At 49.9% G+C, this 27,002-nt stretch overlaps 14 protein-coding genes across 14 annotated transcripts; 5 read left to right on the top strand and 9 right to left on the bottom strand.

Moving 5' to 3' along the window:
* Window positions 1–148: 148 nt before the first annotated feature.
* N7489_006310 (uncharacterized protein) lies at window positions 149–781 on the bottom strand (the record flags this gene model as incomplete). The annotated part of the gene is made up of 1 exon (XM_056712060.1): window positions 149–781. The coding sequence occupies one exon, from the start codon at window positions 779–781 to the stop codon at window positions 149–151; it is 633 nt and encodes a 210-aa protein (XP_056565775.1).
* A 1,604-nt stretch (window positions 782–2,385) lies between these two features.
* On the bottom strand, window positions 2,386–3,839 carry N7489_006309 (uncharacterized protein; the record flags this gene model as incomplete). Its single annotated transcript, XM_056712059.1, has 4 exons — window positions 2,386–2,442; window positions 2,735–3,063; window positions 3,291–3,334; window positions 3,388–3,839. The coding sequence occupies 4 exons, from the start codon at window positions 3,837–3,839 to the stop codon at window positions 2,386–2,388; spliced, it is 882 nt and encodes a 293-aa protein (XP_056565774.1).
* Window positions 3,840–4,094: 255 nt separating this feature from the next.
* Window positions 4,095–4,697, bottom strand: N7489_006308 (uncharacterized protein; the record flags this gene model as incomplete). The annotated part of the gene is made up of 1 exon (XM_056712058.1): window positions 4,095–4,697. The coding sequence occupies one exon, from the start codon at window positions 4,695–4,697 to the stop codon at window positions 4,095–4,097; it is 603 nt and encodes a 200-aa protein (XP_056565773.1).
* A 637-nt stretch (window positions 4,698–5,334) lies between these two features.
* N7489_006307 (uncharacterized protein) lies at window positions 5,335–5,568 on the top strand (the record flags this gene model as incomplete). The annotated part of the gene is made up of 2 exons (XM_056712057.1): window positions 5,335–5,342; window positions 5,382–5,568. The coding sequence occupies 2 exons, from the start codon at window positions 5,335–5,337 to the stop codon at window positions 5,566–5,568; spliced, it is 195 nt and encodes a 64-aa protein (XP_056565772.1).
* A 2,936-nt stretch (window positions 5,569–8,504) lies between these two features.
* Window positions 8,505–9,017, bottom strand: N7489_006306 (mitochondrial 37S ribosomal protein uS8m; the record flags this gene model as incomplete). Its single annotated transcript, XM_056712056.1, has 1 exon — window positions 8,505–9,017. One exon carries the CDS (start codon window positions 9,015–9,017, stop codon window positions 8,505–8,507), a length of 513 nt encoding a protein of 170 aa, XP_056565771.1.
* Window positions 9,018–9,523: 506 nt separating this feature from the next.
* Window positions 9,524–11,120, top strand: N7489_006305 (uncharacterized protein; the record flags this gene model as incomplete). Its single annotated transcript, XM_056712055.1, has 2 exons — window positions 9,524–9,561; window positions 9,632–11,120. 2 exons carry the CDS (start codon window positions 9,524–9,526, stop codon window positions 11,118–11,120), a joined length of 1,527 nt encoding a protein of 508 aa, XP_056565770.1.
* A 566-nt stretch (window positions 11,121–11,686) lies between these two features.
* N7489_006304 (uncharacterized protein) lies at window positions 11,687–13,798 on the bottom strand (the record flags this gene model as incomplete). Its single annotated transcript, XM_056712054.1, has 1 exon — window positions 11,687–13,798. One exon carries the CDS (start codon window positions 13,796–13,798, stop codon window positions 11,687–11,689), a length of 2,112 nt encoding a protein of 703 aa, XP_056565769.1.
* Window positions 13,799–14,835: 1,037 nt separating this feature from the next.
* Window positions 14,836–15,549, bottom strand: N7489_006303 (uncharacterized protein; the record flags this gene model as incomplete). Its single annotated transcript, XM_056712053.1, has 3 exons — window positions 14,836–15,175; window positions 15,261–15,393; window positions 15,450–15,549. The coding sequence occupies 3 exons, from the start codon at window positions 15,547–15,549 to the stop codon at window positions 14,836–14,838; spliced, it is 573 nt and encodes a 190-aa protein (XP_056565768.1).
* A 747-nt stretch (window positions 15,550–16,296) lies between these two features.
* Window positions 16,297–17,565, top strand: lysB (homoisocitrate dehydrogenase lysB; the record flags this gene model as incomplete). Its single annotated transcript, XM_056712052.1, has 4 exons — window positions 16,297–16,324; window positions 16,391–16,431; window positions 16,499–16,668; window positions 16,725–17,565. 4 exons carry the CDS (start codon window positions 16,297–16,299, stop codon window positions 17,563–17,565), a joined length of 1,080 nt encoding a protein of 359 aa, XP_056565767.1.
* Window positions 17,566–17,699: 134 nt separating this feature from the next.
* On the bottom strand, window positions 17,700–18,735 carry N7489_006301 (DUF1769 domain-containing protein; the record flags this gene model as incomplete). Its single annotated transcript, XM_056712051.1, has 3 exons — window positions 17,700–17,941; window positions 17,996–18,536; window positions 18,604–18,735. 3 exons carry the CDS (start codon window positions 18,733–18,735, stop codon window positions 17,700–17,702), a joined length of 915 nt encoding a protein of 304 aa, XP_056565766.1.
* Window positions 18,736–19,418: 683 nt separating this feature from the next.
* N7489_006300 (uncharacterized protein) lies at window positions 19,419–20,153 on the top strand (the record flags this gene model as incomplete). The annotated part of the gene is made up of 1 exon (XM_056712050.1): window positions 19,419–20,153. The coding sequence occupies one exon, from the start codon at window positions 19,419–19,421 to the stop codon at window positions 20,151–20,153; it is 735 nt and encodes a 244-aa protein (XP_056565765.1).
* A 221-nt stretch (window positions 20,154–20,374) lies between these two features.
* Window positions 20,375–21,670, bottom strand: N7489_006299 (serine hydrolase domain-containing protein; the record flags this gene model as incomplete). The annotated part of the gene is made up of 1 exon (XM_056712049.1): window positions 20,375–21,670. The coding sequence occupies one exon, from the start codon at window positions 21,668–21,670 to the stop codon at window positions 20,375–20,377; it is 1,296 nt and encodes a 431-aa protein (XP_056565764.1).
* A 354-nt stretch (window positions 21,671–22,024) lies between these two features.
* Window positions 22,025–24,272, bottom strand: N7489_006298 (uncharacterized protein; the record flags this gene model as incomplete). The annotated part of the gene is made up of 2 exons (XM_056712048.1): window positions 22,025–22,993; window positions 23,034–24,272. 2 exons carry the CDS (start codon window positions 24,270–24,272, stop codon window positions 22,025–22,027), a joined length of 2,208 nt encoding a protein of 735 aa, XP_056565763.1.
* A 718-nt stretch (window positions 24,273–24,990) lies between these two features.
* N7489_006297 (uncharacterized protein) lies at window positions 24,991–26,453 on the top strand (the record flags this gene model as incomplete). The annotated part of the gene is made up of 3 exons (XM_056712047.1): window positions 24,991–25,005; window positions 25,069–26,272; window positions 26,329–26,453. 3 exons carry the CDS (start codon window positions 24,991–24,993, stop codon window positions 26,451–26,453), a joined length of 1,344 nt encoding a protein of 447 aa, XP_056565762.1.
* Between the last annotated feature and the right edge of the window lie 549 nt (window positions 26,454–27,002).

Genomic DNA, 27,002 nt, shown 5'->3' with positions numbered 1-27,002 from the left:
TAATTGGGTAATCCGAAGGAACTTGCAGAAAAAGAAGAGAAAAGGAAAAAAGAATAGGACAATCCAAAGGGCATCCACGGGAAGACAGAAACAGAACAGTGGCATCCAAGCGGGCATTTTAAAGACGGCCAATTTCCACCCAGAGGATTCAAGGGTTTGCGAATCTAACACGACGGCCCCGTCGCTCCAGAATCAATTTCTCAGTGTCAGCATAAAGACAATCGAGAAACTGCATGGCGCTCGAATCCCTAAGGATCTTCGCGACCTGCGTCCCCGCCGAAATGAGCTGCAACACGTTACGGTCATCCTTGACAGGTCTAGACTGGTGCTTGGCAGCATGGCGCATCTCCAGGGAGTTCTCCAGGACAGTGATGAGCTGCTTGATTTGGCGGTTGTACAAGAGATGGGCTGGGATGCGACGTGTAGTAGCCAGCCGCTTCAACAGGTGCACCCATTCCGTCCACTCGCGGTCCGAGGGGACCTTGACGGGTCTCTTGTCCTGCTCGATAGGAACGCGGAACTGGTACTTTGCGATGAAGTCATAGGCACACTGGGACAGGCGGTCGTTGACCTTGTGTAGGATGCTGTCTTGCTCGCCGGCATCGAGGTTAGTGGGGAGCTGGGGGAGCTCTTTATCCTGGGCTGCGACAGCCTGTGGAGAAGGTGGCTCCAGGAACTGATGCGGGCCATCAAATTCGTCCCGGTTGGATGTCCGTCTCTGGGAATGATAGTGTGGGCTTCCTCTGGATCTCTCCGCAGCTCGCTGGCTGTTTCTTTCCATGACGTACTCCGGGCTTCCCGGGGGTTCATTATTCCAAGGTCCAGCCTCGGGGATTCTCGAGGCATGTGGCTCGGCTGGCTCCATTCATGCATCCTGGGTTGTGGGTGGGTCTGTCCGGCTGGAGGGTAGGATAAACGTCCCGTGGGTGGGTTCATCATGTGGCTGTGGCTATCCAGAGGGACTGGAGCTCCGTGGTAATGAGCCTGATGGTTAGAATCCATCGGACCGAAAGGCACTTGGCGGTCGTCTCTGTAGCCATATCCGTGAGGAGTAGATGGTGACCTTTTACCGCTTAGCAAAAGGAACGAAAGCGATGTCGACGATAGTCTGGGAGGAGTCTGCAATGAAGTGAACGACGACCAAACAATACCTTTGTTGATAGACCAGCGGAGAGGTCGCTGGGGTTCCATACATATGGTGCTGAGCCATGGTGCTGGTGCGGGTGCTGCTACGGGATATGAGTTTCGTATTCCCAGAGTTTTGGCACATAAATAGAGGAGGGAATGGCGACGCTGATTCTGCTGACCTATGCCGAGACCGAGGATCAAATTTAGAGTTGATAGAACCTGCACAAGAACCGAGACTTGCTGGCAAAGAGAACGGATAGACTGGTCCAGCCGCCAATGGATGAGGAAGGACAGGAAGCATGAAGAAAGTAAGGCCGGAATGTTGCCACAGCCTATTATAACAATCGAGAACAAGATTTAAAAGAGTAGAGATGGAAAGAAAAGATCTATTGGAAAAAAATTCTCGAGCGAATGAATTCACGGAAGCTGAGCAAAGGGCAGGGTATTTCAGTCCTTTTGAGAAAGTAACTCTACCCGGGTTAAACGAATCGATTGTGCCTGACAAAGGGGATCGGAGCCCACCCATGTTATGCAACGGCAGCGTAACTGGATTGAGAGCCGCGCTAGAGGCCTTTAGGCCAGTGGCGTTGGTGGAGATAAAATCTATGGAGACGAGGCCTGTATTGCCTGGGCATTGTTTGTTTCAAGAAAACCAATGGTGTAACAGGATATTACCCGTTTGTGCTGTGTAAGTTGGAAGATCTCGATTGATCAAGAATAGAACCGGTGTGTAAAGCCTGTTGGCAGTCGAGGCGCCGTGCGAAGCCTCTGTGGGTGCATGGCATGAAGCCGCACGGGAAACATTGCATCCAAAGCCCCGGTTTTCATGAATTAAGGGAGGAGCACTAGCACACTGAGTGCCGTACCACCTTCATTCTGGTTCGATAATTGTATTGGGGCAATGCCTCGGGCAGCAAGGCTGGGGTTGGGTAGGAAACGCAAGGACCGGGGTTCTGGACTTGGAAATCGTTGAGCTATGGATACCCAAATGAGCAGATAGAAGATGTGATCTGCGCCCTCGAAGGTCCTGGAAGGAATGCAAAGATGAGCTGAGGTAGATGTAACATGTAAATCCCGTGACGGGTGCACTTAAGCCGCGTTGGGCACTCGGGCTATTTTGGGCCCCAATGCAATAAGCCGCATGGGCCATGTCTCTCTTCTGGAGACTCTTCTGGAGATCTGGGTGAAACAAAGAGATAATCCGACATCATAAAGTTTTCAAATGTGGAGAGCTCAACTGTTCCAATGGCATACGATCTACCCTTGCAGCCCAACAAGAAGCCCAATGTCGATGCTTTCCAAGGTCGTGGTTGCCTAGGATTATTACTATCAATAACACCGTAGAAGGAGGACATGGAAGGTATGATAAAATAATTCAGGATAAGGAGCACTTCTCAGACCCGGAAAATCATGGCCATCGGAGTATCAGCATGTGCCGGGGAGCCGGGGATTCTATGTGGTTCTCCATCAACGTGACATGTTACTGTTTTTGCCGGCTTCCACTATTGAGCATTGGTAATTTGACTCCGAGACGAGAAGCATAATCCTGGATTTAGCCCCGGTGAGTACGGCAATAGAAAAAGTTGGGCTTGTGATATCTGCTTACCTCGCAACTCAAACGGATGGCTTCTTCGATACCAATGCGCGCCTCGTACCCCAGAATCTCCTTAGCCTTGTTACCACTAGCATATCGAGTGGCACATGCATCCCGTACACTTCCACGGCTCAAAGTTGTCGTTGTTCCCATCAACCAGGTGACAGTCTCACACGCCAGCCCGGCGAAGTAAGCCAGACTCTTTGGAATATGCATTTCGAAAGGTGGGACGTGCCCAAAATGCGCCCAGGTTGCCAGGCAGAAATCACGGAAGACGATAGGTTCGTTATTCTGAATGAAAAAGGCCTCTCCTGCAGCGGTGCGAGACGTCAACAGATTCTCTATGGCCAGGACGTGAGCGTCGGCGACATTGTCGACGTAGGTGACATCCCACAGGTTGAGGCCATTTCCGATTAAAAAGGGGTTTCATCTTTGGCGATGCATGCGTGAATAGATGGTACTAGCTGGTAGTCTCCTGGTCCGCAGAGCACCGATGGCCGGAGGGCACATGTCAGCATCTTGCTGCTCGAGGTCTTTAGAACGAGTGCTTCTGCAGCAGCCTACATACCACGGAAGTGTGTTAGTAACTTGTTTGCTGTCAATTTGAGTACCCTGTTAATTGGGGATTAGTAGTTCAAACCTTGGACTCTCCATAAATGGTTGACCTGAATGACAAGGGCCGGTCTTCATTGATGTTAAGATGATCGGTACGCGTATCGTCGATCACTACACAACAAGTGCTTGTGTATATGAAGGCTCCAACCCCGCTGTGCTTGGAAACATCCAGCATATTCTGTGTGCTTTCAAAGTTGATCTTCCATACCTCCTGTTCCAGTCGGCGACCCCACCGTTCGGCGAGGTCTGGGACAATTCCAGCAGCGTGGACAACGATATCTGGCTTCACAGCCTCAAATGCTTTGGTTAATGTTTCAGTTGAAGTGATATCCGCCTGCATGTACGTAGTTCTCTCGGGCAGGACATGCTCGGGTCGTGGGGGACTTTGGTCGATGACGGCGATGACAAAGTTTGGGTGTTTTTCTGCAAGAGCACGTACTATGGCCGAGCCCACAAAGCCCGTGCCACCAGATATGAGGATTTTTTTGGCTGAGTCAGTCATTGTGGGAGTTGCCCCGGTGGTTGAGAGTAAACGAAAAGGGTTTGTGGGGGAAGAAGGTCCGGGTAAACGAAACTGTGCGACATCACAACTACATAGGACATAAAACAGTACTGTATCTGAGAACACCTCAAATAATACTGGACATAATAAAAGAGAGAGACTAAAATGACCAGTCCTTGCTTAAGTCATTTAGATTCGAAGTTGGTTCTTGTTTTTGCCTAACAGTCTTAACTAGTTCAATCCCAAAGACGACGCTCATGGTTGTGCTTCCCCAAGGTCATTTTCCTCGACCTCGTTCTCGTATCCCTCTTCATCGCCCTCTTCATATTCCTCTTCATATCCCTCTTCGTCCCCTTCTTCATCCTCATAGCCATCGGATTCCACCCGGTTCAACACGTCTACTAGTCCAGGATGAATACAATAATCGTGAGACAGCTCTTCCAATTCCTGTAACTTTGGCCACAATGCCTCCGGACTCGACTCATCCTCTCTGATCGCTCGGACTTCATCCGCAGTCATAGAATCGAGGATTTCCAACATCCCTGTCACAAGACAGGCATCCCATTGGAAACGCTTTTGCACTTCATGGCCCACTGTATCGTTGGAAGAAAGAGCAATTGTCTTGCCAATTTTGCGTAGAACAGAGAGCCCATTAAAGCGCGTTCGAGGGTTCGTGAGTGGTCCACACTGTTCCGTGACCGATTTGATGGTATCAACGACCCCCTGGCCCACTTCGAACGAGACATCGTACTGCGCTCCACCGCGCATGGAGCGATAAGTGACATTAATCGATTTCCAGACTGAACTCGAATAATCTTTCTCCCGGATGACGCGAATGGCATCGTCCACCATGCTCATAACGTCGGGATGAATTTGCGCTGCTTGCGTGAGAATATTGTCGACAGTGTCTGGGTCGACGTGTTAATGCGGCGGGAAATCTCTTCTGGCGGCGCTGCTGTGTCATTGATGTGGACATCGCCAATAGTATTGGATCGCGCTCGTTTAGCGCGTTGAGGTGTAGCCATGGCTAGGTAGTACGACCACTGGATGTGCCAGGGGGTAAGATCTTCAGAGGACAAGATGCTCTGGAGTAAATGAGGTGATGCAAGAAGAAGGAAGATATCGGCAAAAAAAAAGAAAGAAAGAAAGAAAGCTCTACGTAGCTGCTTCTTAGGTTCCTGTGGTGTCTACAAGTGGGTCCAGGCATGGATCCTTCGTAGTCTATATTGTAGATAGTTGTAGGAGCTACCTAGGTACCTACCTAGGTAGCTTCCCTTTCTCCTAATACAACTCTCTCCTCTCTGCTTTCTTGGCCCCTACGCTGTAGGATCCAACAGTTTCTTTATAACTTCATTCTTGTCCCCGTCTTTCGAAAATGGCTTCCGGTCGTCATTCCCACAACTAGTACGGCCTCTACGACCGCGAGAAGAAGAGAGCGAGTTATCTTCGCTATCCCATTTCTATTCGAAACTCCTTCAAGATCGTCTCCTCCTCTATGATCGAGTTCGATTCGATTATTAGTTCCTTATAGTATTTATCCAGGTGTCGCTTCCAGCGCACAATCGAGCAAAGTGTGGGGGTAGGGGTGCTACCAGTTAACTTCCTCCAAGACTTGCCCGCCAGCCGCACCTCAGAGGGCGACTTGCAGTTCACAGATGCTCCCGGGCGCCATGTCAAAACCACGCCGGTGGAGGAGATCGTCGCGAAGAACGGATTTCGACTGATCTAGCTTATTCAGACGGGATGATAACGGTTATACACCCGTGACACTGCCTCTTGAGTGGGCTTTTGTCTTGCATTTCCTTAGCCCGACTAGTTCGAGTATTTATTGATGGCCGAGGTTTTCCGACTTGCTCTATGCAAAATTGGCATATTGTGTTAGATGCGCATCTTGATTTCCAAGGCGATGTTTCCCTCTAAGAAGCTTCGCCTCGGGTTTTCTCTGCCTCTTCTACTTGTTCTCCTTCTTTCGCTTTTTCTTTGGTCTCCCATTCGTCGGACTATCCTTTCTAGATTTCCTCTTCTTTGGTTCAGATCTTCTTCGCTCGGGGACTCTCCTACTTGCAAGAGATTTACATGAGACTACTTATATCAGAAAGCAAATGGAAATATATCATTTTAATTGCTCGAAAGACCCTATATAGTGCTGGTACCAGAGCACCCCTGGGTCTTCCAGTGTCAGGCTGTCGGGTGTATTAGTCACAATTAACGCCCATCGAAGCAGACCTCCGCAGGGAGCCCATACGGACATGCTTCCCGGTATTGGACCAAGTCGTTGCCCCCATTTTCTACGTACCCTCCAAGGAGCGTGGTATATACCACCTCCGTTATGATGCACAGCATCCGAAAGTATCTTACCTGCTTCTTCGTTTGCAATCTGTCATCAGGTACATGTAAAAAACCGACAAATGTCACAGTGTGGGGATTGTCCCCCTGTGCAAGTCTGAAGTGATCCGGCCGCCCGGTCTTCTTCGACCTGTACTGTATTCCATGTTAGACTAAGTTCAAATCACACTAAGGACATAGCATACTTGTAGGCGTCCGTCTTGCCATTGATATTATTGAGGTGGGTCTTTTTTCTGTGCTTTAACCCATTGTCGTAAGAGGTGGCCGAACCTAGAGTCCATCGGAGCGTGTCGCAGAGTTTGTGGATGGTCCTGTCATGACACGCACTATATATATAGGAGCCTGGAATATCTGAGCGTAACGCTTATATATAGTGGTCTTTTTGGCCTAGTGTGTAACTCGCCAGTCCAGGGGCAAGTTGTAACAGGTCCACACTGTTTCCTGATCGATTCGATGATATCAGCCACCTCCTGGGCCAGCTCCAACGAGGCACCGAGAGAACTCCATTGTTGGTGTTGTTGTATTTAACGTCCAGAGGAACGAGGGCGAAGCCCTTGTTCCCGAACCTCCGGGGGATATATAGACGTGCTAAGCTAAAGAATTATAGTTATCCATGCAGTGCGCCTTTAGAAAGCAACTCGGAGATATGCGCAGCTTGGAAGATAGCCGAAAGTGAGCGCTCGTGCCCCCGACGTGCAGGACGAGGCGTAGGAGGATGCCAAGAGACAGTGTCTCGATAGAACAAATGAGTAGGTGTCTTTGCCGGTTCGCTGAGGGGTCTTGACGAGAGGTCGTCTGGGTCGTGGGTCCACGCGGGAACCCTGAAATGAGAGAAATCTATGCGAAGACTAAACGCGCATAATGGTTGAAGCGAGGAAGCGATTTTGCTCTTTCTCCCGATGGCATCGTCCACCATACTCATAACGTCGGGCCTGAATTTGCGCTGCTTGTGTGAGCATATCGTGGACAGTGTCTGTATGGAGGTGCTTGGCGCGGCGGGAAATCTCTTCTGGTGGTGGTGCTGTCTCGTTGATGTGGACATCGCCAATAGTATCGGATCACGCTCGTTCAGCGCTTTGAGGTGTAGCCATGGCGCAGTCCTACGCCTTAGGTAAGACCACTGGATGTGTTAGGGGGCAAGATCTTCAGAGGACAAGATGATCTGGAGTAAATGAGGTGATATAAGAAGAAGGAAGATATCGCAAAAAAACAGATGATCTGGAGTAAGTGAGGTGGTGTAAGAAGAACGAAGTTGAAGAGAAGGATATCTCAAAAGACAGATCTGGTGAGGCTATTGATCGGATAGCCAAAGTGATAATAAAATGAATATCAAGTAAGAGAGCTCTCAGTATAAGATGCTATTCGTAAGATAAATGATAGGATAGCAACGTACTATTCCCATTGATGAACGAGAGGGTGGTCCGTCATAGGGAGATACTCAGATCTGAAGCGAGATATAACACTTTATAGTGCTATTCTCAATGTAAAAAAAAGACTAGATATTGTTAGGTCTTGATGAAAAAGGGGGAAAAGCGAGGACCTCATAGCCAGTTGAGGCTAGGAAACTAGCACTGCAACTAAGCACTGGAAATCCAGGAAGAAGAAACCGATGCATTGAATTTACTAAGTGGAACGCCTTTTGTAGGGGCCTGACCTAACAAACAAGCAATCAAAAGGGGCTCAGTCTGATCCAAAAAGCTTCCCATCTATGGGGATTCTCCAGCAAGATCAGACAGAAAGACCAGGAGTTGCTTGAAGGATGGATCATGACCTCCGGAGCAAACGCGCGTATTTTTTTTTTTGTACCTAGTTATGTTTCCTAGCATGAATCGGAGTATTAGATTACACCAGCCAAGGGCACAGCAAGTATAAGCGGCCTACTATTCTTGCGCATGGTTTGGCCCTCGCCATTTGCAAGACTATTTAGCTTCATAGCCTTAGCCTTGGAAGTCTGGAAAGTGAGGCATGAATATAACTATGAAACAAGCCTGACAAGGGTTCCAGCCCTGGAGGTTCCAAGGTTACTACTATTAAGCACATCCATGAGTACGGACATATTTCAAGTCATAATCTATACACTGTGTCACATTGAGGACAGCTGCAAAATCACCAGCAGAGCACAGAATGCGAGATACGCAGACATCTAATATACAGATCCTTGACCTAGGTATTATCCCAACAGTCACAAAAAGACTAATCTCGAAAAGAGAAAGCGCTGCGACTAACCAACAAACTCCAAAGTAAATGCAAGAACAGAAGACAATTTCCCCGGTGGGGAGCTCCCCAAATCAGAGATAAGCCACAAGACCAATGTCAGACTTATAGCACGCGGCACAAGACCAGCCCACCAAGCTTTTTCTCAACACACTCGCGAGCCTCTAGAATCCCGCGGTCTGTGGAGAGGTACAGACTCTCACCCGGCGAGCGAATTCCGGCCACAAACCCGGATTCCTCACCACGTACAACTCGGCGCAGTCCCTCTACATCAATATTGATCCGTCGGGTAGGCTTGCTGACCATCTTGATCTTGCCCAGGACGGACTCGTTCTGCCAGTACTTCAGGCCCAGCCACAGCCGCCTTGATGCGACGTTATCGCGGGTTATTGGCTCAATGCCTTCGACCTCATCGTTGACTGCAGGGTAACCGAGAATGCTATGGGCCGGAGGAGGAGTCGGGCCTCCGCGGGCCACGGAGGAGATGTAGCCGGAGTTTTGGAGGGCGAGGGAGAGCTTCAGGTGGAGGTTGCTGTTAGGGATAGAGGTGAGAGCAAGACGGGCCTTGGTGGCATTGTTCAGGTGGGCGCAGACAGCGGAAAGGTTGACGAGAGACATTTTGATTTCGCGACGGTAGCAATTAAGCTCTACCGGAGGCCGTTCGGAGAGGAAAGAGAGTGGTGGAATTGATCAATTTCGGAAGAGGAAGAATGACAGGGATCCCGGATGCACGAACGCAAAGACCGAGAAGGACCACAATGGACTGCAATTGTCTGGGGAATCAAAGACACGGCAGGAGGTGTTGTAGCGACTTGAAGATGCGATGATTTGGGATGGAAATTTTCGGATAAACTGTACTTCCGGGTCGCGGCCTTGTCCAGGTACCCGGTACTTTCTCGCCCGTAGCGGAGGTGTGTGATTAGCAGGTACTAGTACCGTCCTATCACATCACATCCATGCATCTTCTAAGCGCCCAGCTTGCATAGCGGTTGATGCTGGCGTCTCACAGGTTGAATACCCCTCAGTCCAAGATATAAATAATAAACGTAAGTTCCTCTTTTTCCTTTCCCCTTTACTAGCTGCTATCGTTGTATACTTGCATTTCGTACTTTGAATTGTCAGACATGCCACCATCAGCGGGCGAAGAGCGCCTTGTGACTGTGTGAGTTGAGCTGACTTCCCCGCAGGTCGATAAGAAGCAGTCCTTGAATTGTGTCTAATAGCCAGGATAGTTTTGCGGATATCCACTACTACTTCGCGGAGCCAACCCGAAGACCTTCACCACATCACCACCGCTTTGATAAAGGCTCCTACGTTTATATTTACCATGATGCTTTTCAGAACAAGGCCCGGATGGAAATTGCCAATAACCCCGGTTCACCCGAGCAGGATGCATTCTGTGGAGGCTTGAGCAATGTTCATATACGACACTCTGCTCAGTTCCCGACACTCTGTACATTAACGGTTGATGCACAGACGGGCTCGCCCCAACAGCAGTATGGACAAGATACTCTTCAACGAGAGTGGCGTCTGCCTAGCGGAGACCCACGCGATGATCCCAAGGAAATCCGCGATTTCCCTCGCCTGCATACCTTGGATATCTACTTCTGGACCCAAGAAGATGCAACCGAATTTCTGGACACTGTCATCCGGCTTCTATCCAATGGCCAGGTGGAGACGGACCGAGAGCCAGCTCCGCAGCAACAACAAACTATGAGCTCTGTAGTCCAGCAACTCGAGGCCGTTGCAGTCTCCGACCCTGCCTACCAGAATGGTCAAACTCGCAACTCGCAATCTGAGCCAACAAGCACAGCGGCACCAGTGCCACAGGCCCCGCCACAAACCAGCAGCTTCCCCCCGCCCCCACCAAGCGGACCTCCGGCTGATCAACGATTAAGCGCTGGTTCTACACCCGCCGAGGAAAAGAAAGACCCAGCTAGCTTCGCCCCGCTCCCATACAATCCAGCCGCCCCAGCCGCCCCAGAGCCAATCCAACACCGCGAGAAGACCCCGCCGCCAGAGGACGGGATGGGCGGCACCGGCCTTGCAGCCGCTGTGGCAGCCGACAACGGCATGCCATATACACCCCCGCACCAAATGATGGGGGGCGCAGGTGTCGGCGGACTTGCATCCCCGCCCCCATCAACACCGGGGTTGCAATACGCAGGCCCTCCAGTCGCAGCACCGCCAACATTCGCCTCCCCTCCGCCGAGTGCAGGACTACAACATTCAAGCACTTTCCCCACTGCCCGATCCTCAGTCCACAGCCCCGGAATGCCTGTCCCTTCATACTCGCAGCCTTTCGTCGGCGGGCAGGGACCTCAACAGTACAGCGCAAGCCGGCAAGGTTCAATGTCCTTTGCTCCGCCGCCGCAGGATCCTAATGCCCATCTATATGACCAGCATGCCTATGGGGGTGCCCAAGCCCAGGCGCCGGCCCAGTATCAGACTGGGGCGGCGGTGCCGATAGGCGGGTTCTCGAACCATTCGTATGACCAGACTCAGGCGCAGCAGCAGCAGCACCAGCGTGCTGGCTCTGAATATGATATCCATAGCCAGTTGTATAGACCCACTGAAGTGGAGGCTAGCTCTCACTATCAGAAATATGCACAGAAGGCCATGAAGAATCCTGGACAGCGGCCGAGGAAATTGGAGGATAGAGCAGAGCGGTTGGAAGGTGGTATGAATAGGTTCCTGAAGAAGCTTGAGAGGAAACTTTGAGCGTCTTATTTTTTAGGTGGGAGTTTGAGATTTCGCGTCCTTCTTGTTAGAGATCTCTGCTGGTCATGATCACCTTATTACCAGGCCGGCTGCTGAACAGTACTATGGAAACCAGCATAAGAAGATCTTTTAGCTTCTCGATTTGATGAGAAAATGAAGTGCTTACTATATACGAACAGAGAAATGGAAGTATGAAAACTTTGAGCCCCGCTATATTGATAAATCAAGATGCTAAATTGGATAATGCCCCTAAGCGCTAAGAATAATATGCTCACGAAATTGGTACAGAGTATGCAAGAGATAAAAAAGAATAAGACAACCCAAAACACTGATAGATGTAAAAAGTGCTAGCATAGAGTAAGAAAGAGACACGGCAGAATGGATGGTGAAAAGGTTGAGGGTAAGCCTTGATAGATGGAAAGAGGCTCACGCTTGGTGAGATAGAAGACAATAGTGAAGAGTATGACCAGAGAAGATTAAAATGTTGTTCCAAGATTTACCAGAAGCGGAGATGGGCCAGCGAAATCCATTTCAGACAAACGCGGTGCAGTTCTGATACCGAGCGTCTAGTTCAATGCCAGACTAGCAATATCGATGGCGACATTGGTCGACTCAGCTTCAGTTGCGGGCTGCGCATCAGGGACAGGCCCATCAGTGGACTTGTCCTCAGCGGGTTTCTCCTCTGCGGCCTCTGCCAAAGTTTCAGGGGTAGTAGCCTCCTTCACCGGCACATCATCTTTTTCGGGGACCTCGGCCTTGGTCTCTGATTTGGGAGTCTCGAGCACTTCTGGTTCGGGCACCGAGACCTCTTGCTTCTCATCGACCTTCACCTGATCGTCAGCCGTCGGGATTGCCACGGGCTCTGCGGTAATCTCTTCGGTTGCGGTGGTGGTCTCAGCAGCCTTCTCCTCGGCAGCCTTCTCCTCGGCAGCTTTCTCCTCGGCATCTCCGACGATAGGCTCAACAGGGGCCTCAACGGGAGCATCCACCTCAGCCTTTGCTGAAGCCTGGGCGTCGTTTGAATCGATAGGCTCAGCCCGCACCTCCGTAGCATCCTCAACTGGGACAGGGTCAGAGGAGCTCTCAGTCACTGTCTCCTCGATGATCGGCTCAGGCACCTCAATCAACTTCTCGGTTGGCTCAGGAGACGCGACAGCAACTTCCGGCGTAGGCTCCTCAACCTGAGCAGGGGAAGCGGTCTCAACTGGCTTGGAAGCTGTCTCGGGCTGTTCCACAGCCGCAACTGGAGCGGGTTCCACCGTCGTAGACTCCTTCGCAATGGCTGTGATAGGCTTCACAATGTTCTCTTTCTCACTTTCCTGTTTCTTCTGGGAGGGCTTAAGCTCATCTTTCTGCGGCGCAGGTTCTTTGTTCTGAGCCTGGGATTTCTGACTCTGAGGTCGAAGGGCAGTGCCATTAGGCTTCACCTGGTGAACACTACGGTCTGGCACCCTCCCAGTTGACTGCCTGGGGGCCTTGGAAACAGAGGTTGACCTGGTGACATGCTTTGCATCAGTCTTTTCCTGGAGATGGGACTTGTTCGCAGAGCTAGCAGTAGGCCGCATCATTCTCGCGAGGAAACCTTCATTGACCGGTTTAGTGGTTGTATCATTGGCTGCTTGAGCAGGCAACGAAGGGCGAGAAGATTGTCTGCGGATGCTGGTACTAGGAGTAGTGGCACGCGACGGACCCCCAGTTGCGCTTTTGAGGGACGAAGGCTTTCTTGTGAGGGTTGATGTATTGGTAGTAGTGCGCGTGCTCGAAGCCCCTGTGCTTCCTGGCTTAGCAGCGGATGCTTGGTTTGACGTATTCATCGAGCCGGGTACACGGGCAGGTTTGGGTGGGGATTTCACTCCTGGCCTGCTGGATGCACCTGCGGCATGTGGCTTTGAAGGATCTTGTGCCGGTGCTGAGCCGCGGGTTGGCCGTGTTGTTGTCTTGGGATTCAGTGAGACACGGCTCGGTTTGTGGGCCAAAGAGTTGGCGCGCTCTTTAGCCACTTCGCGAGCTGTGGGCTTGGAGCTTGTATTGTGGGCAGCAGGCTTCGCACCAGTTGAAGCTGCAGTAGTGGGCGCGGACTTGCTCGCTGCATTGCGGGCAGACCCAACAGAAGAAGGCTTCTTCTTAATCACTACTGATGAATCTGACTTTTGCGAGGGAGTGTCGGAGCTTGTAGCCTTGGTATCCGTGGCGGTGGGCTCCTCTGTCTGTTTTGGCGGAGTGTTTCGCGACCGCGTTTCGGTCTCAATGCGCGCTGGTTCCTCCTTGGCAGCTTGACTCTTTTCATTCTTGGTTTCAGAGGCTTCCTCCGGTCGACCCTCAGCCATTATCTGTCCCAGAGTCGCGTTCTGTGTGTGGTCCAGGCGACTGACGGGGGTGGGGGAGATCATACTCTGCCGGCCCGACTCCGCATCTCCCGAATTGATCTTCGGTCCAAACATTCCAGGGCTATCGCTGCGCCCGCTTGTTTTCCTCAATGGCGAAGCAGGATTCGACTGAATGACCCCATCTACAGTGACAAAGCTAGCCCGGACCTTGGACAGCTGTCGAACCGTCCCTGACGAGTCTGAAGCAGTTGGGGATCGGCCACGAGACGGCGGAGAGGCGATGGGGCTTTGGCCTTCAAACTTGGCTAGCAAGCTGCGCACCCCAGGGTGATGGGGATTGTTATCGGACATTATCGCTGAGGGTACGTCAGGCGAACAAGGGCGTGTCGGCAATCGAGGGGAATCTGGTAACGCGTATGCAGAGCACAGGGGTGTTCCTGGAATCAGGACAAAACGGGATTGTTGTGACGTCTAATCGGATACAGGCAGATCCCACTGCATGTTCCCAGGAGGGTTCAGATCCAACGCGTTAAAGTCGGATAGAGAATTGGTATGAGACAAGAGGACACAGGGTGTGAAGAAGGGCCGATCCAGAAACTATTACATACATACACGCTAGTTAAGGCTAGCGCGTCCAATAGGCCAACGCCTTACGTTGTACTCCGTACTCCATACAGTACTCCTTGTCTCAGGGGCTTTCATTTCTATGTGACAGGTGATTCCATCCTTGATGGGTCTAATTAATTTTACCGTACGGAGTACTGAAACCCCCTGTGAGGTTTGAAACATGGTATCTGGACACCTTTCCAAGTGGATCTCCAGTAAGGGGCAGCTTGTGCCTGAGGCAGAACATCAACACTCATCTATCCGAACTGGACTTCCCCAGTTTGGGCTCTATTTGCGAAACTTCAGTGGCTTGAGTGCCTATATATGTCTAGATATATATATGTCTAATAGCTAAGCCATGTATCGTTAAGTATAACACCTGGCTTTAGAGGAAGTTCTATGAAGGTAATACTAGTCATCGAATACAAGTTGGAAGATAGATTGGAATATGCCGTCTTTCGACAGTATAACTATGGCATGTTTACTTCTGATTCAAGGCAAATGGTCAATTATCCTTTGGACCCATGGATATACTCTGCCTTTCAACCAATGAGAGAACCTTGGAATCCCGGGACTTGCCCGATCAGAACACGTGATGGCCCCAGATCCTACACGAGGCTTCTCCAACTCCCTTAGTCTCTTTACATTGTTATGAACTTATGATTCACAATGGTTGGTGTGCCCCGGAGCAATGGCTGCCTACTCTGCGTTAAACGCCGAATCAAGGTGGGTTGAGTATTTACATCAAGTCCGGTTAAATAGTCCGTGTCATATTGATAACGCTATAGTGCGATCAAAGACTTCCTGGCTGTGTGAAATGCGACAAGTATGGACAAGCTTGCCCTGGATAGAGTCAACAGCGTTAAAAACACGGCATGGTGACCGGACTCAGGAAGAATCGACCGCGATTTTATTGCAAGCCAACCAACAAGACCGCATACATAGGCGAATGTGACAACAAGAACAATAGATCCAGCTTCTCCCAATGTGCGCATGTTGATACATCCGCTCACCACTGCTAGCGTGATGGCGATGAATATCGGAAAGCGGAAGAAATGCAGAGCAAACCGGATTAGCTTGGTCCATTTCGAATTCGCAGGACCTGTTTCTCCGGATTGTCCACTATTCGGAGAAAAATCGTCAGCATGTGATTTTCTTTTCTCCAAAACAAGAAAGACTCCCAGGGCTAATGGAGTTCTCAACATACCATCGCAATAAGATCAAGCTGACCTCAAACAAGAGGGGCGAAAGACCCACGCTTTGCAAGATGGATTCAGCAATGAGCATTGGCTTATCCGGGTGTGAGCTGGAAAGCACCAGAGCCGAGCCCGCTATGCGAACTGTGAAGGATTTCAATGACCATATCTTCCAAATTGGCGGAATGTCTTCCACTTACTCTGTGACAGAAGACCAACCATACTCCACCAAGAATAGAACACCAGCGTCCGATACTCTTGTTCTTGTTGTGGTGCCAGTATCGCCACTCTTGCAAGCATCTTATGCTAAACTGTGCAATGTGGACGAGGGAATATATGACAATCTCTGCTATGGCAATGTTCCGCTTCCCAGTGGAGATTGGAGAATCCGATGAACGAGACAGCATGGTGAGGCCCAGATTCGAAGAAAGAGTTGATAATAAGTTTTGGGTGACAGTGGAATAAGGAATCGAATAAATCATGATAAATCGAGTGCGATTTGGTCTACTTTAAATATCTACTCTCAGGGTGAGCTCAATCTCTGTCAAAGACTTTGTATACTCGACGCCGGTGGATCTACATCGCGGTAAGTGACCCATTTGGGTTTAGTGTATATAGCATTTAGCATAGATGAACTTGAATGGCTGTAAAGATTGAACAACACAATAAAAATGGATATTTTCAACTTCGGTGAGACCGTCAAATAACCTTGAAGGGAGGGAACATGCAAAAAGTTGTCCATATTCAACTTCGCGAGAAGTGACCCGTTTAGGTAGTCCGAGTATCCCCATGCGCAACCTTGGTATATTTTCCCGACTGACTGTACCATTTTCTCCTGAAATGAATAGCCAAGCAGAGAATATTGCTTTTAGATCTTGTTTCATGATCTGCGTTGGAAATAATATGAGTTAGAAGAGTCCTCTTCTCCGGACCCCGGGATTAGTATGACGGATCAACAATAATCCGGTGCCGTATACAAAATGCAAAGCTCCGATGACGGCGATTGTCGATTTCAGGAAAGCAACTCTTCAAAAAAAGTCTATCAAAATGGCTGCTGCCCGGACACTTCGCATTGGTACAATCGCCCTTGTTTTGCGATCTCGTGGCTCGGCAATTGACTGACATGGCCGGAATCTTATAGGTCTCATCCCCGGAGACGGTATCGGACGGGAGGTCATTCCGGTGAGTAACTCTCAAGAATCAATATGCGAGCCAATTCACTGATTGAATGATGCTTGATGAAACATAGGCCGGCCGTCGGATCCTCGAGTCCCTCCCCTCATCCCTGAACCTCAAGTTCAGCTTCGTCGACCTCGATGCTGGCTACGAGACCTTCCAGAAGACCGGAACCGCTTTGCCCGACAAGACTGTGGATACCCTGAAGAAGGAGTGTGACGGTGCTCTCTTTGGTGCTGTCAGGTAAGCCACGATGTCACTGTTTTAGCACGCGCAATTCCGGCTGATAATTTCCAAAGCTCCCCTAGCACCAAGGTCGCCGGCTACTCATCGCCCATTGTCGCTCTGCGCAAGAAGCTCGACCTGTACGCCAACGTCCGCCCCGTTAAGACTACCGCCGGCAACAGCAATGGCAAGCCCATTGACCTGGTCATCGTCCGTGAGAACACCGAGGACCTGTACGTGAAGGAAGAGCGCACCATCGAGGGCCCTAACGGCAAGGTCGCCGAGGCCATCAAGCGTATCTCCGAGAAGGCCTCGTTCCGCATCTCCAACATCGCCGGTGAGATTGCGCTCCGCCGCCAGAACATCCGCGCCGCTTCCCCCACCTCTACCCGTGAACAGCCCATGGTCACCATCACCCACAAGTCCAACGTGCTCTCGCAGACTGACGGTCTCTTCCGTGAGACCGCGCGCCGTGCTCTTTCCGCCGAGAAGTTCTCCTCCGTCTTCGTTGAGGAGCAGATCGTCGACTCCATGGTCTACAAGCTCTTCCGCCAGCCCGAGTTCTACGATGTCATTGTTGCCCCTAACCTCTACGGTGACATCCTCTCCGACGGTGCTGCTGCCCTTGTTGGCAGCTTGGGTCTCGTCCCCAGTGCCAACGTTGGTGACGGCTTCGCTATCGGTGAGCCCTGCCACGGCAGTGCCCCTGACATCGAGGGCAAGGGCATCTCCAATCCCATTGCTACTATCCGCAGTGTTGCTCTGATGCTCGAGTTCCTGGGTGAGGAGAAGGCCGCTGCTCAGATCTACGCTGCTGTCGATGGTAACCTGGATGCTGCCCAATTCCTTACCCCCGATATGGGCGGAAAGGCTACCACCCAGCAGGTGTTGGACGATGTCCTGAAGAGACTGTAAAAGTAAACTCGTATATATAAGTCAAAGTTTGCAGACGATACTTAGAGATGAATTCAGTGTTTTCCCTTGCATGAATTGACAACCATTTAATTGTATTATAAAGACCCGCCTCTATCTGTAAATCGAGTAATGTATCACTCAATATCGTTAGACGATGGCTCTGGCTCCCAGTCAAACTTCCCTAGACTGTCATCACGTTGTTCACCCTTGCGATATTCTTTCTCGTCTTCCGGTTCACCTAGGACGACCGAGAACACCACAGCAAGATACACCCGTCCGGTTGAAATGTCCTTGAGCGTATACCGCAGCTCATGGTTGCTCTCATCCACGTACTTCATGATATGTAGGTTGAATCCAGGAAGACGGACAGAGAAATCTATTATGATCGGTGAGCTGACGACCCCAATGAGCAACACTGCGTTTCACTGACCCTCAAATGCCAAATAGGGATTCCCAAAGTCAGCAACATACATCCTCCCAGGCTCAAACTCGAACTCCTTTCTGTTCGCCTCGTCCTGGAAATGCTTTCTGCGGCCCATGGCTGTTTCGGGGATATTGAACTTCTGACGCACATTGGCAGCATCTTCGCTATAAGAACCTTCTTCAATAACCTCGTCATGGAGGGTTGGCACCTCGTCTGATTTCCGCATCTTATCTCCGATGCGGAACAGGTCCCACGATGCCAATGCCGGGCTGTACAGATACGGCTTATCAGCATAGACATCGCCGTCTAGACCAGGGTCGAGCGTCCACTGGACAATCCGTAGCGCGGCATTGAACCCTGGAGGTAGGATGTCGCGGACTGGGTGATCGAAGTCATTGCCAAAGACGAGGTTGTCTCCGTTCACCGGCTCTTTGAAGGTTATTGCGAAACATATGGAATATAGGTCCTTTTTATGGAGAGGGTGGTCGAAATATGGGCTTGTGGATGGTGAATTCTCGGGATAGCCTGTTTGACGATGAGCTCCACTCTTTCACTGAAGATATGAGAGTTGAAGTAATACCTCTATAATTTTGGACCCGCACGCAGAGACTTACGATAGCATGCTCGTTTTCAATTCGTACTGTTTCGCCGTTTACAGGTACAACTTGATGGGTCTTGAGGTCGTAACCTGCGCCTGCCGTTACCTTCAAGCGGTACTTGTGCGCGTTGGTGTCCTGGCTAACCATACTTGTGGTGGATAATAGATTGGTTTAATGAATTTGCGAAAGAGTAATACAGTTTAACAAGCTGTTGCTAGAAATTTATATGGAGCGTTGCCGATGAATCTAATTTTATAGGCTTGACGCCCAACAACGTCATCGTTCTTCCAGAAGACAATCAAGTATTGATAAGCAGGGGCAATTCGGTCAGAATTCTCACTACAACTATGCCCGAATAACAATAACCAAAGACATAGCCGGTATTGAAGAGTTCTGGATAATATTTGCCAACATTATCAGTGTTGAGATTTACCAATTGGCCCAGGAATTCAAGTGCGTTGATCTAGGGTAAGATAGCATGCATCTTCCACGAATGAAAATAACCTTTTAAACCAAGCCAACATTGGGCTGTACACGGGGATGCTAACTCCCCAGGGGGGTTCTAGTCTGTTGATTTATCCAACTACTTCGCACTTCGTGGATGCAAACACTCAGCCCTGCTCAGCTGGCCCCAAAATCCAATTTGGGAATGACATCACAGCCCGCGGAAAGGCCCCAGTCTCGGATTTGATTGGCTGGAGCGGTACATTGCACCCAAAGAGGTTAGCTCGATAAACCCTAAATGGGGATGCCAAGACTTTGCGCCTTGGCCCGGGCTGATGAGATGAACTATATAAGTAGTCTAAATTTCCGACGGTTAAAAAAACACAATGGCTTCAGCAGATATCCCTCAACCCATTAAAACCTCTCCTACTTTTACAAACCCATTTACGGCAGTCGACTCAAACAAAATGGCTTCATCCGATACTCCACAATACATGCAGACTTCCACCAAGAGCTCCACATTTAAAGTTGACTTCACATGGAAGAAATGGAAGGCCATTGTCTCCGACGCCAATAGTCCCGAAGCAGTCCCCTTATACACTATCCACTTTTCCCCATTCAGCCTCACAGCCAACATGGTTTTCAAAAAAGCCTCGAACAATGAAGTAATCGGCAGTGGAAAGCTGAATGCGGTCTCTATCAACGCCGACTACGAGTTACGAGGACAAAAGGCCCACCTCCTGGCCCAAAAACGCTGGCGGACGGTGTACACCCACCGCTCACTCAATTTCTCCGATACCGAATCTCCTGTCACAATGACATGGACCAGCGATGCCGGGTTCAAGACCTGGGACTTTATCTGTGTGGATGAGCAGCAGATGCCCGTGGCAAAATTCACTGCCAATTGCTGGGGTGTCACCAAAATTGGCAAGATCGAGTTTGTCGGGCCCAAGGCAGATGACAGAGCTGCACAAGAGGAGATTATGGTTACGGGAATTACCTTGTTCTATTGCATGATTCTTCGCTGTAATAACATTTTCAATCTCTTTGGGGCTATTGTCGCTCGGCCGGGTCACAAACAGCATATTGAGCCTCAGGCTAGAGCTATGACCAGCGAGTAGCGCAATTGCTTAGTTTGTCTGGATTACTTGGGAGTTTGTTTTCTTTTGCAGATAGAGATATACCACGTGGTTTATAATGTCTAGGACAGTTAGCCATTGAGCACTTCACGGATAATACATGATTTAACTATGCAGAAGTTCTGCTCATCTTCCCCCTTTGTGGTTTGCAGTCTCATTCTCTATCTAGATAGTTGTCTGACAAGACACCCCCGACCAAAACATCATGGAAAGGAAACATCCCGACCAAGCGAGCGGGCAACCCAATAGCCTATCGCCTCCCGAACAATATTGTTACTCGCCCAGTTCCGGTTCGGATACACACGATGGCCCAGCATGACCATAAAGGTATCCGACTCACGGTCAACAACAAGCGTGGTACCAGTAAAGCCCGTGTGTCCCCCAGCCAGCATATTGGCCATGGGTCCCGAGAAATAGCTCTGGTTGAGCTCGAACCCAATACTGTGCTCATTACCAGGGAATGCGGTATTGAAATTTGTGAACATCAAGTCCACAGTCTCCGGTTTTAGTATCTGCTTACCGCCATATGTGCCATTGTTCAGGATCATTTGACAGAAGATTGCCACGTCCCCGGCCGTCGAAAAGAGACCGGCGTGACCACTCACACCACCAAGAGCCCAGGCATTCTCGTCGTGCACGGTTCCTCGCACCGGCTGCGGACGTTTGGGCTCGGCGTCTCCCAGGACTTCGATCTGATACTCTGTCGGCGCCATGCGCGCGAAGTACTGGAATGAAGGGGACTGGTTGTTCCCCTTGTTGAAAAAGGTGCTGGTCATGCCGAGCTCGCGGGTAAATAAATGGACATACTCCTCAAATGGTATTTTGGTGACCTTCTCCAGCAGGAAGCGCAGGTTCATAAAGTTCAGGTCCGAGTATGTATACGTAGATCCAGGAGCATTTTCGAGCTCGTGCTCGATGATAGCACGGATGCGCTGCTGCATGGTCTTATAAGGTGCTTCGTATAGTCCGGGCAGAGGGTCTGGAGCGAAGCCACTTGTATGGGTCAACAGCATCAAGACAGTGATGTTGCCCCTCCCGTTGGCCGCGAACTCGGGAAGATAGGACGCAACGCTCTTATCCAAGCTTAGCTTGCCCTCGTCAATGGCACGCAATGCGGCTACCGCAGTGAAAACTTTGGTTAGACTGGCCATATCGTATATCGTGTCCATTTTGGCCGGATTCCATTCTGTGGGAGGAAGCATTGTGCCATTGGAGTCTGCATACAGACTCGTATTTCCGAACGCAAAGGCGCTCACAATGGTGGACTTGTGGCCGATGACGACGGAGCCTCCTGGCTGTATGGGGTGAATCACATTGTGCGTAGGTGTTCCGTAGTTGGCAGGAATAGTGTATTGGCTCAAGTTTAGTGGCAGCTGTTGAAGAGGCTCAGGGAGAAGCCCCACTGATTCAGGAGAACCGTGCTTGAGGATGCCGTCTCTGGCACTACAAAGTGGGCTGCAGCATGCAATGAGAGGAATGACTGAAGATTTGAGTCTCATCATGAAGTTGGTATGGGGAGCATGGGTATCGGTGGCTTTCAGCCTGCAAATATATACGAGCTCGCTTCTTGTTATCTGGAGATAGTTAGTCCATAGATTAAATGCAACTCAGCATAGTAACCTTTTTATTATTTCTGGATAAGATCGGCCCTAGTTACGGGGTAACGCTCCACATTTTAACCCGTTTAACAATCGTATCTCCGAGTCCCTGAAACGCCCTGGCAAATATCAGGTATGATCTGGAGATAGTTGGATGTTCAGCCCAAAAAGAAATGAGAAGATGAGTACAGGTCTTTATTAGAGCCAGAACAAAGGAAAATAAATAAACAAAAAGAGCGACGGTGTATACAAAAACTAAGCTAAATCCGAGGCGGGAAGATCCAGTCCCTCCCCCAAAATCTCAACGCTATCCATGCGTCGCCGGTCCTTGCCGCGACCGACTTCCACATCAACAAATCGGGCGCTAACAGGAGTAATTGGCTCACTCCCACCTCCAATTGTAGTGCCATCTGACATGAGATCATCCGATTTCAACTCCCAGTTGGCCGCGCGAACCTTGGCTCTGCGACGTTCCGAGTTGATAGTCTCCTTCATGTGGGCGAACGATCGCACTTGATCTGCGGCCCACTTGTCCAGGAGCTCATTTCGAGCTTCGAATTCTAGCTGAAGCTGTTCTTCAAGGCCGGTGTTGACATTCTGAAGACGCTGCATTTCACATTTGGCACCATGCAATGAAGTGGCGAGGTCGGAGATGCGGACATTGAGAGTCCCGGTCTCTGCTTCGTGCGCCTGAAGCTCACTTCTATTTTGCTCTAGGCTCTCGGTGGCTCTTTGATGTTCCTTTTCAAGAAGCTCCACCTGAGCCATCAAGTCGCAGGCTCGAATTCGATTGTGCTCGACTGTTCCCTCTAGTTCCCGGATACGAGACTCAGACTCAGAAGCAGTAGCCTCGGCCGAAAGGCGTTTTGAGCGTTCATGGGCCACTTGCTTCTTGAGCTTAGATATCTGCCGGGTATAGTCCTCCTTTGTAGCTGTGTTCTCCTTTTCAAGGTTGTCAATAAGACTTTCGAGACCCTTCACTTCATAATGATACTTGTCGAGGGCTGTGCTTAATCTGTCAATCCCAACAGCCTGTTCCTGGCCTTCACGCTCGAGCTCTTGCATCCGCATCCGCGTGTGGAGCATATCGCTCGCGGAAGATGCGATTGAATCTTCGAGGCTGTCAATTTTTCTTGTAGCTGATTCGTATCGGTGTAGTAAAGCGTCAAATTGCCCTCGGAGAGCCTTTTCCCCGGCCGAGAGAGCCATCATGATAATGGCGCTCTGTCCCCAAATCTTTTGCAAGTGACTCAACGCGCCTCACCAGTGCACTTAGAGTTGCTTTGCCGTCCCCAAGACTGACGTTGGCAGTTTCACCAGGTAGCGCACGTTCAAGCTCGAGACGGGCTGAGCGGAAGTGGTTCCGCATGTCGGATATGACATCGTCCACTCCGTCTCCGGAGAATCCTAAGCCGGAGCATTCTTGGGTGACTCCTTCGAGAGCCTCGGCGGCATCTGCCGCACGAGACAGAGCATTTTCCAAGATCTTCATGATATTCTCGAAGAAGTCCGACGGTGGAGATGACTGGCGGAAAAGGCTACTGATCGTAGGGTCATTGAACCCTGAGATTCTTAATCGACATGCGTCGAACAAGTCTTTCTTTTCTTGCCTGGCAGCTTCCAGGTCAAGAGCCAGGGAGTGAATTCCGGATTCCTCCGTATCGACTGATTTCTGTGTTTGGTGTTCGTCGGCTAGCATCAAGCTATCAGTGACGGGTGGATTATGGCTCCGAGTACGGAAATCAGGGGAGCTGGACACAACGACAGCACTGTCATTGAACATAAAAGTTTCCCCTTCACTGTTCGAAAATGAAGTGGCGTCATCCAGACCGTGATTCGAAACCACTGATAATTCCTCGCAAGATCTGGGTGTGTCTGGTGTCATCCAATATGACTCTGCCAATGAATTGTCCTCAAAGCCCATTCCACCTCGTCTCATGGCCCTGAGTTCATCTTTTAGGGAATCTCGCTCTTGAAGCAAAGCTCGCATGGTCTTTTCCATTTTGCGCGTCTCGCGCTTTTCGCGCTCAATCTGATTGATCTCATCGCTCAGCCCGATTCGCCTGATCCTTCTCTGTGTTCGTGTATCCAGGATTTGGCGCAGCGGAGTAAATTGGATCCTTCGCTCGGTGCATGTTTCATCAAGCGGCTCCTCCGGGTAATACGACCGCTGGAAGCGTGGTGTTGGCGCCGACCTGCGTCGGGATTTGCGGCTAGGTGTGCAGTCCCCAGATCCTGTCTCGAACGATGTTCGATGCATGGCTGGAGTCAAGCCAGTTGACCCGGCATCCTCATCGTGCAATAACCGAGGGCCTGGGTCAGAAAACCGCACTCTCTTTCTTGACTTCTTGGGTGTGACGGATACTGTCTTTTGCTGTTGATTGGAGCTGGCATCCTTTGGCACCGCTGCCAAGCTCCGTCTAGTCCGGCTTGAGACTGGTGACTGGCTTCTTGAACTTGAGAGACAGCTCTTCCGTTTCCTTCCTGATCGAGTGATGTCCATCTTGGACAGGGGAGTATGGGAGTATATTGGAACAATTAAAGCCAAAACAAAGAAATGTTTTACAGAATAAAAGTGTACACAGGGATATGCTTATAAAAAGAATTCTATAGATCACAAGTTAAGACATAAACAAACAAAGTGGGGCTTTATAGGCAGCAGGGCCCCAGACGCGTGCCTGGATGCATATTTCCTATTCCGGTAATGGTAAACAAGATACCCCTTTGGGCAATCAGGTGATAGCAGAACGTAAGGTTCCACGTGATATCGACATATTACCACACGTGACATACTTCGTCATGTCTATACAACAGACATAACTCATTGAAGTAGATGAAAAATAATATGTGTTCAATCTAATGGTCTCTTCATAGGCAGGTAGTCAGCTATGTGGAGGAGATTCAAAAATTACATATTGTAGATAAGAGGTCAGAGCTACTCCGCACTGCCACAACATGTACCTGATCGATAGCTTCCAACTCACATTAGCTCCAAATACGAAATCGGAAAACTGGCCAGCTTCCTCCATTCTAAACCCTGCAATATTGGCAATATTAGGCACAACAGACATCTTCCCTGCTTGGACCGATTCCCCTTATCTCCGTGTGACCTCATGCATTTCCCCCTCCTGTGTCTCCTGGTGATGTCATTTACGATACTCTGAAGAGGCTCAACCATATCACTTGTCTCTTGAAAGTTTCGGTGTATCAAAAGGATGACAATGATCACCAGCAGTGTATGTCTAACTATTGATGATAAAAATTGCCGTGGATGACCCTGTACTCACATTTTGATGCAGCAGGAACGAACCAACGATGGTCCCATCGACCAGCCAGTTAATGACGGGCAGTCGTCTCCACCCGCAGATCAATTGTCGTTGCTTGAATTACCCGCTGAGATCATCCAAGACATTGCATCTTACCTCTCGGCTCCAGATCTTGCTCGCCTCGGCGCCACTTGCCGGGCCCTTGTCGATCATGCATCGAATGACTTGCTGTGGGCTAACCTGGTGAACGAGAGACTACCTACTCCTATCCGAGACCCAGGTCCCTTTGGGTCATTTCGTCGTCTCTATCTTGCATATTACCCTTGTTGGTTCATTCCTCAGCACAAGATCTGGTTCGCAGACCATGAACACACGGGGATGCTGATCATAGCTCGATATGATAATCGTTGTGGTGTGATTGAAGCATACCAAGTCGTTGCAGGACGTGGCACTCCTCAGTTTCAAGTATGGACATCAAACCCAGAAGTCATGATCCAGTCTTTTGAACCCAGTGTAAGGCTGGCCTTCGATGATCCTGTCTTGTTTCTCAACGATCCAAACCCGACCTCCCAAACAGCCCCAAACCAATCCTTTCAGTCAATGCCAGAGGAGCGACGTATGCCCATGGCTTCAGACTCCCCGCTGTCGCTTTGCTCTGAATTTACCACTCCAGGTCCTTGGGTTGAGCCCGATGCCATTTGGCCACCACGAACCATCCCGAGTAATACACGCACAGTTCGTCATCTGAGGGACTCAACCCCGCCAAGACCGAAACATTTGTGGGAACTGTCGGAATCGTTCTTTCGTATCAGGAAATGGTTCATCCCAGGGTTTATGTTTTCGCCGGTACATAATGAAGCGAGTCTAACTTATTCAACACTCAATCCTGTCCTTTACACTCCCACTGCAGAGAAACCCTACCAGGGAATTTGGGTTGGAGACTACTCAGCGCATGGATGTGAGTTTCTGCTTGTTCTGCAGAAAGAGACAGAGGCCGAAGCACACAGCGATGAAAAACAGTCGAAGATAACCGACGCCCAGGAAGATATTGGACAGCGAGGCTCGTTGCAAGCTGTCAAGCTGACAGGTGACCCCAATGTTCCTCGTGGCCAGTTCTCGTTTGTTGCCGAAGACATTGGATCCAGAGGCTTGATTAGTGTAGAGATGGAGGAGCCGTTTGTCGGCGCCCGGATTGTGCGTTGCCGTGGCCATGTAGCTGGACTTGGGTTTCGTGACGGTAAGCAGCCTTGCTATATAATTCAAAGCGATTATTTCTAACACGTATATTTGCAGACACCTACATTGACTCCCAACTGATCCTTATTTCTCCTGATCACATGGCTCATTACTGGAAGGAAATGGGCCATGTCTCGTATTTCCGCCGTGTGGACATTGACGCTCTACTACATAGTTCATAGTTGACGACCATGTTTCTGTGGTTCTCGTTCTAATTTGTTCATTTCCCATTTGTTACATACCCCCTGCTTCCATGTCGTGTTCATTGAGTCGTTTAAGTTGTGGGATCATGGCGGACTGAGTCCAGCCCTGATCTTTTGGGAGGAAATATGAGCTCCCGCCAAGGCGTTCTTTTTCCCTCACATCACCATACTTTCATACATCAGTATTCCGGGGTGAAAAATCGCTGTAGTATACCTAGGTATATATATGTTATATATGCACTTCATGGACCTCGGGTCACGGACAACTTTCATTGTTCAGCAGTTACGTCTGAGATATTAAAAGAATCAAGGTACTGTGTACATATCTTTGTCAAGTCTGTCATCCATCATCGGCGTCCAAGCTATTATTGCTCCAGTGTCGCAGGGACAAGCTTTCTGCAATCGTTTTGTCCCGTCCAATTTTCTTTGACAGTAGAGATGCTGGCCAGCTTAATGCGGTCAAACTATTTAAACCCCTGAATAACTAGTATCAGACCTTGATATCTGATCGATTGCCGATATTGTTCC

The sequence above is a fragment of the Penicillium chrysogenum genome (assembly GCF_028827035.1).
Source record: "Penicillium chrysogenum strain IBT 35668 chromosome Unknown utg000004l_segment0_segment0, whole genome shotgun sequence".
Taxonomy (NCBI): Eukaryota; Fungi; Ascomycota; class Eurotiomycetes; order Eurotiales; family Aspergillaceae; genus Penicillium; species Penicillium chrysogenum.
The sequence above is the reverse complement of the archived record's forward strand: the minus strand, read 5'-3'. Positions and strand labels throughout refer to the sequence as shown.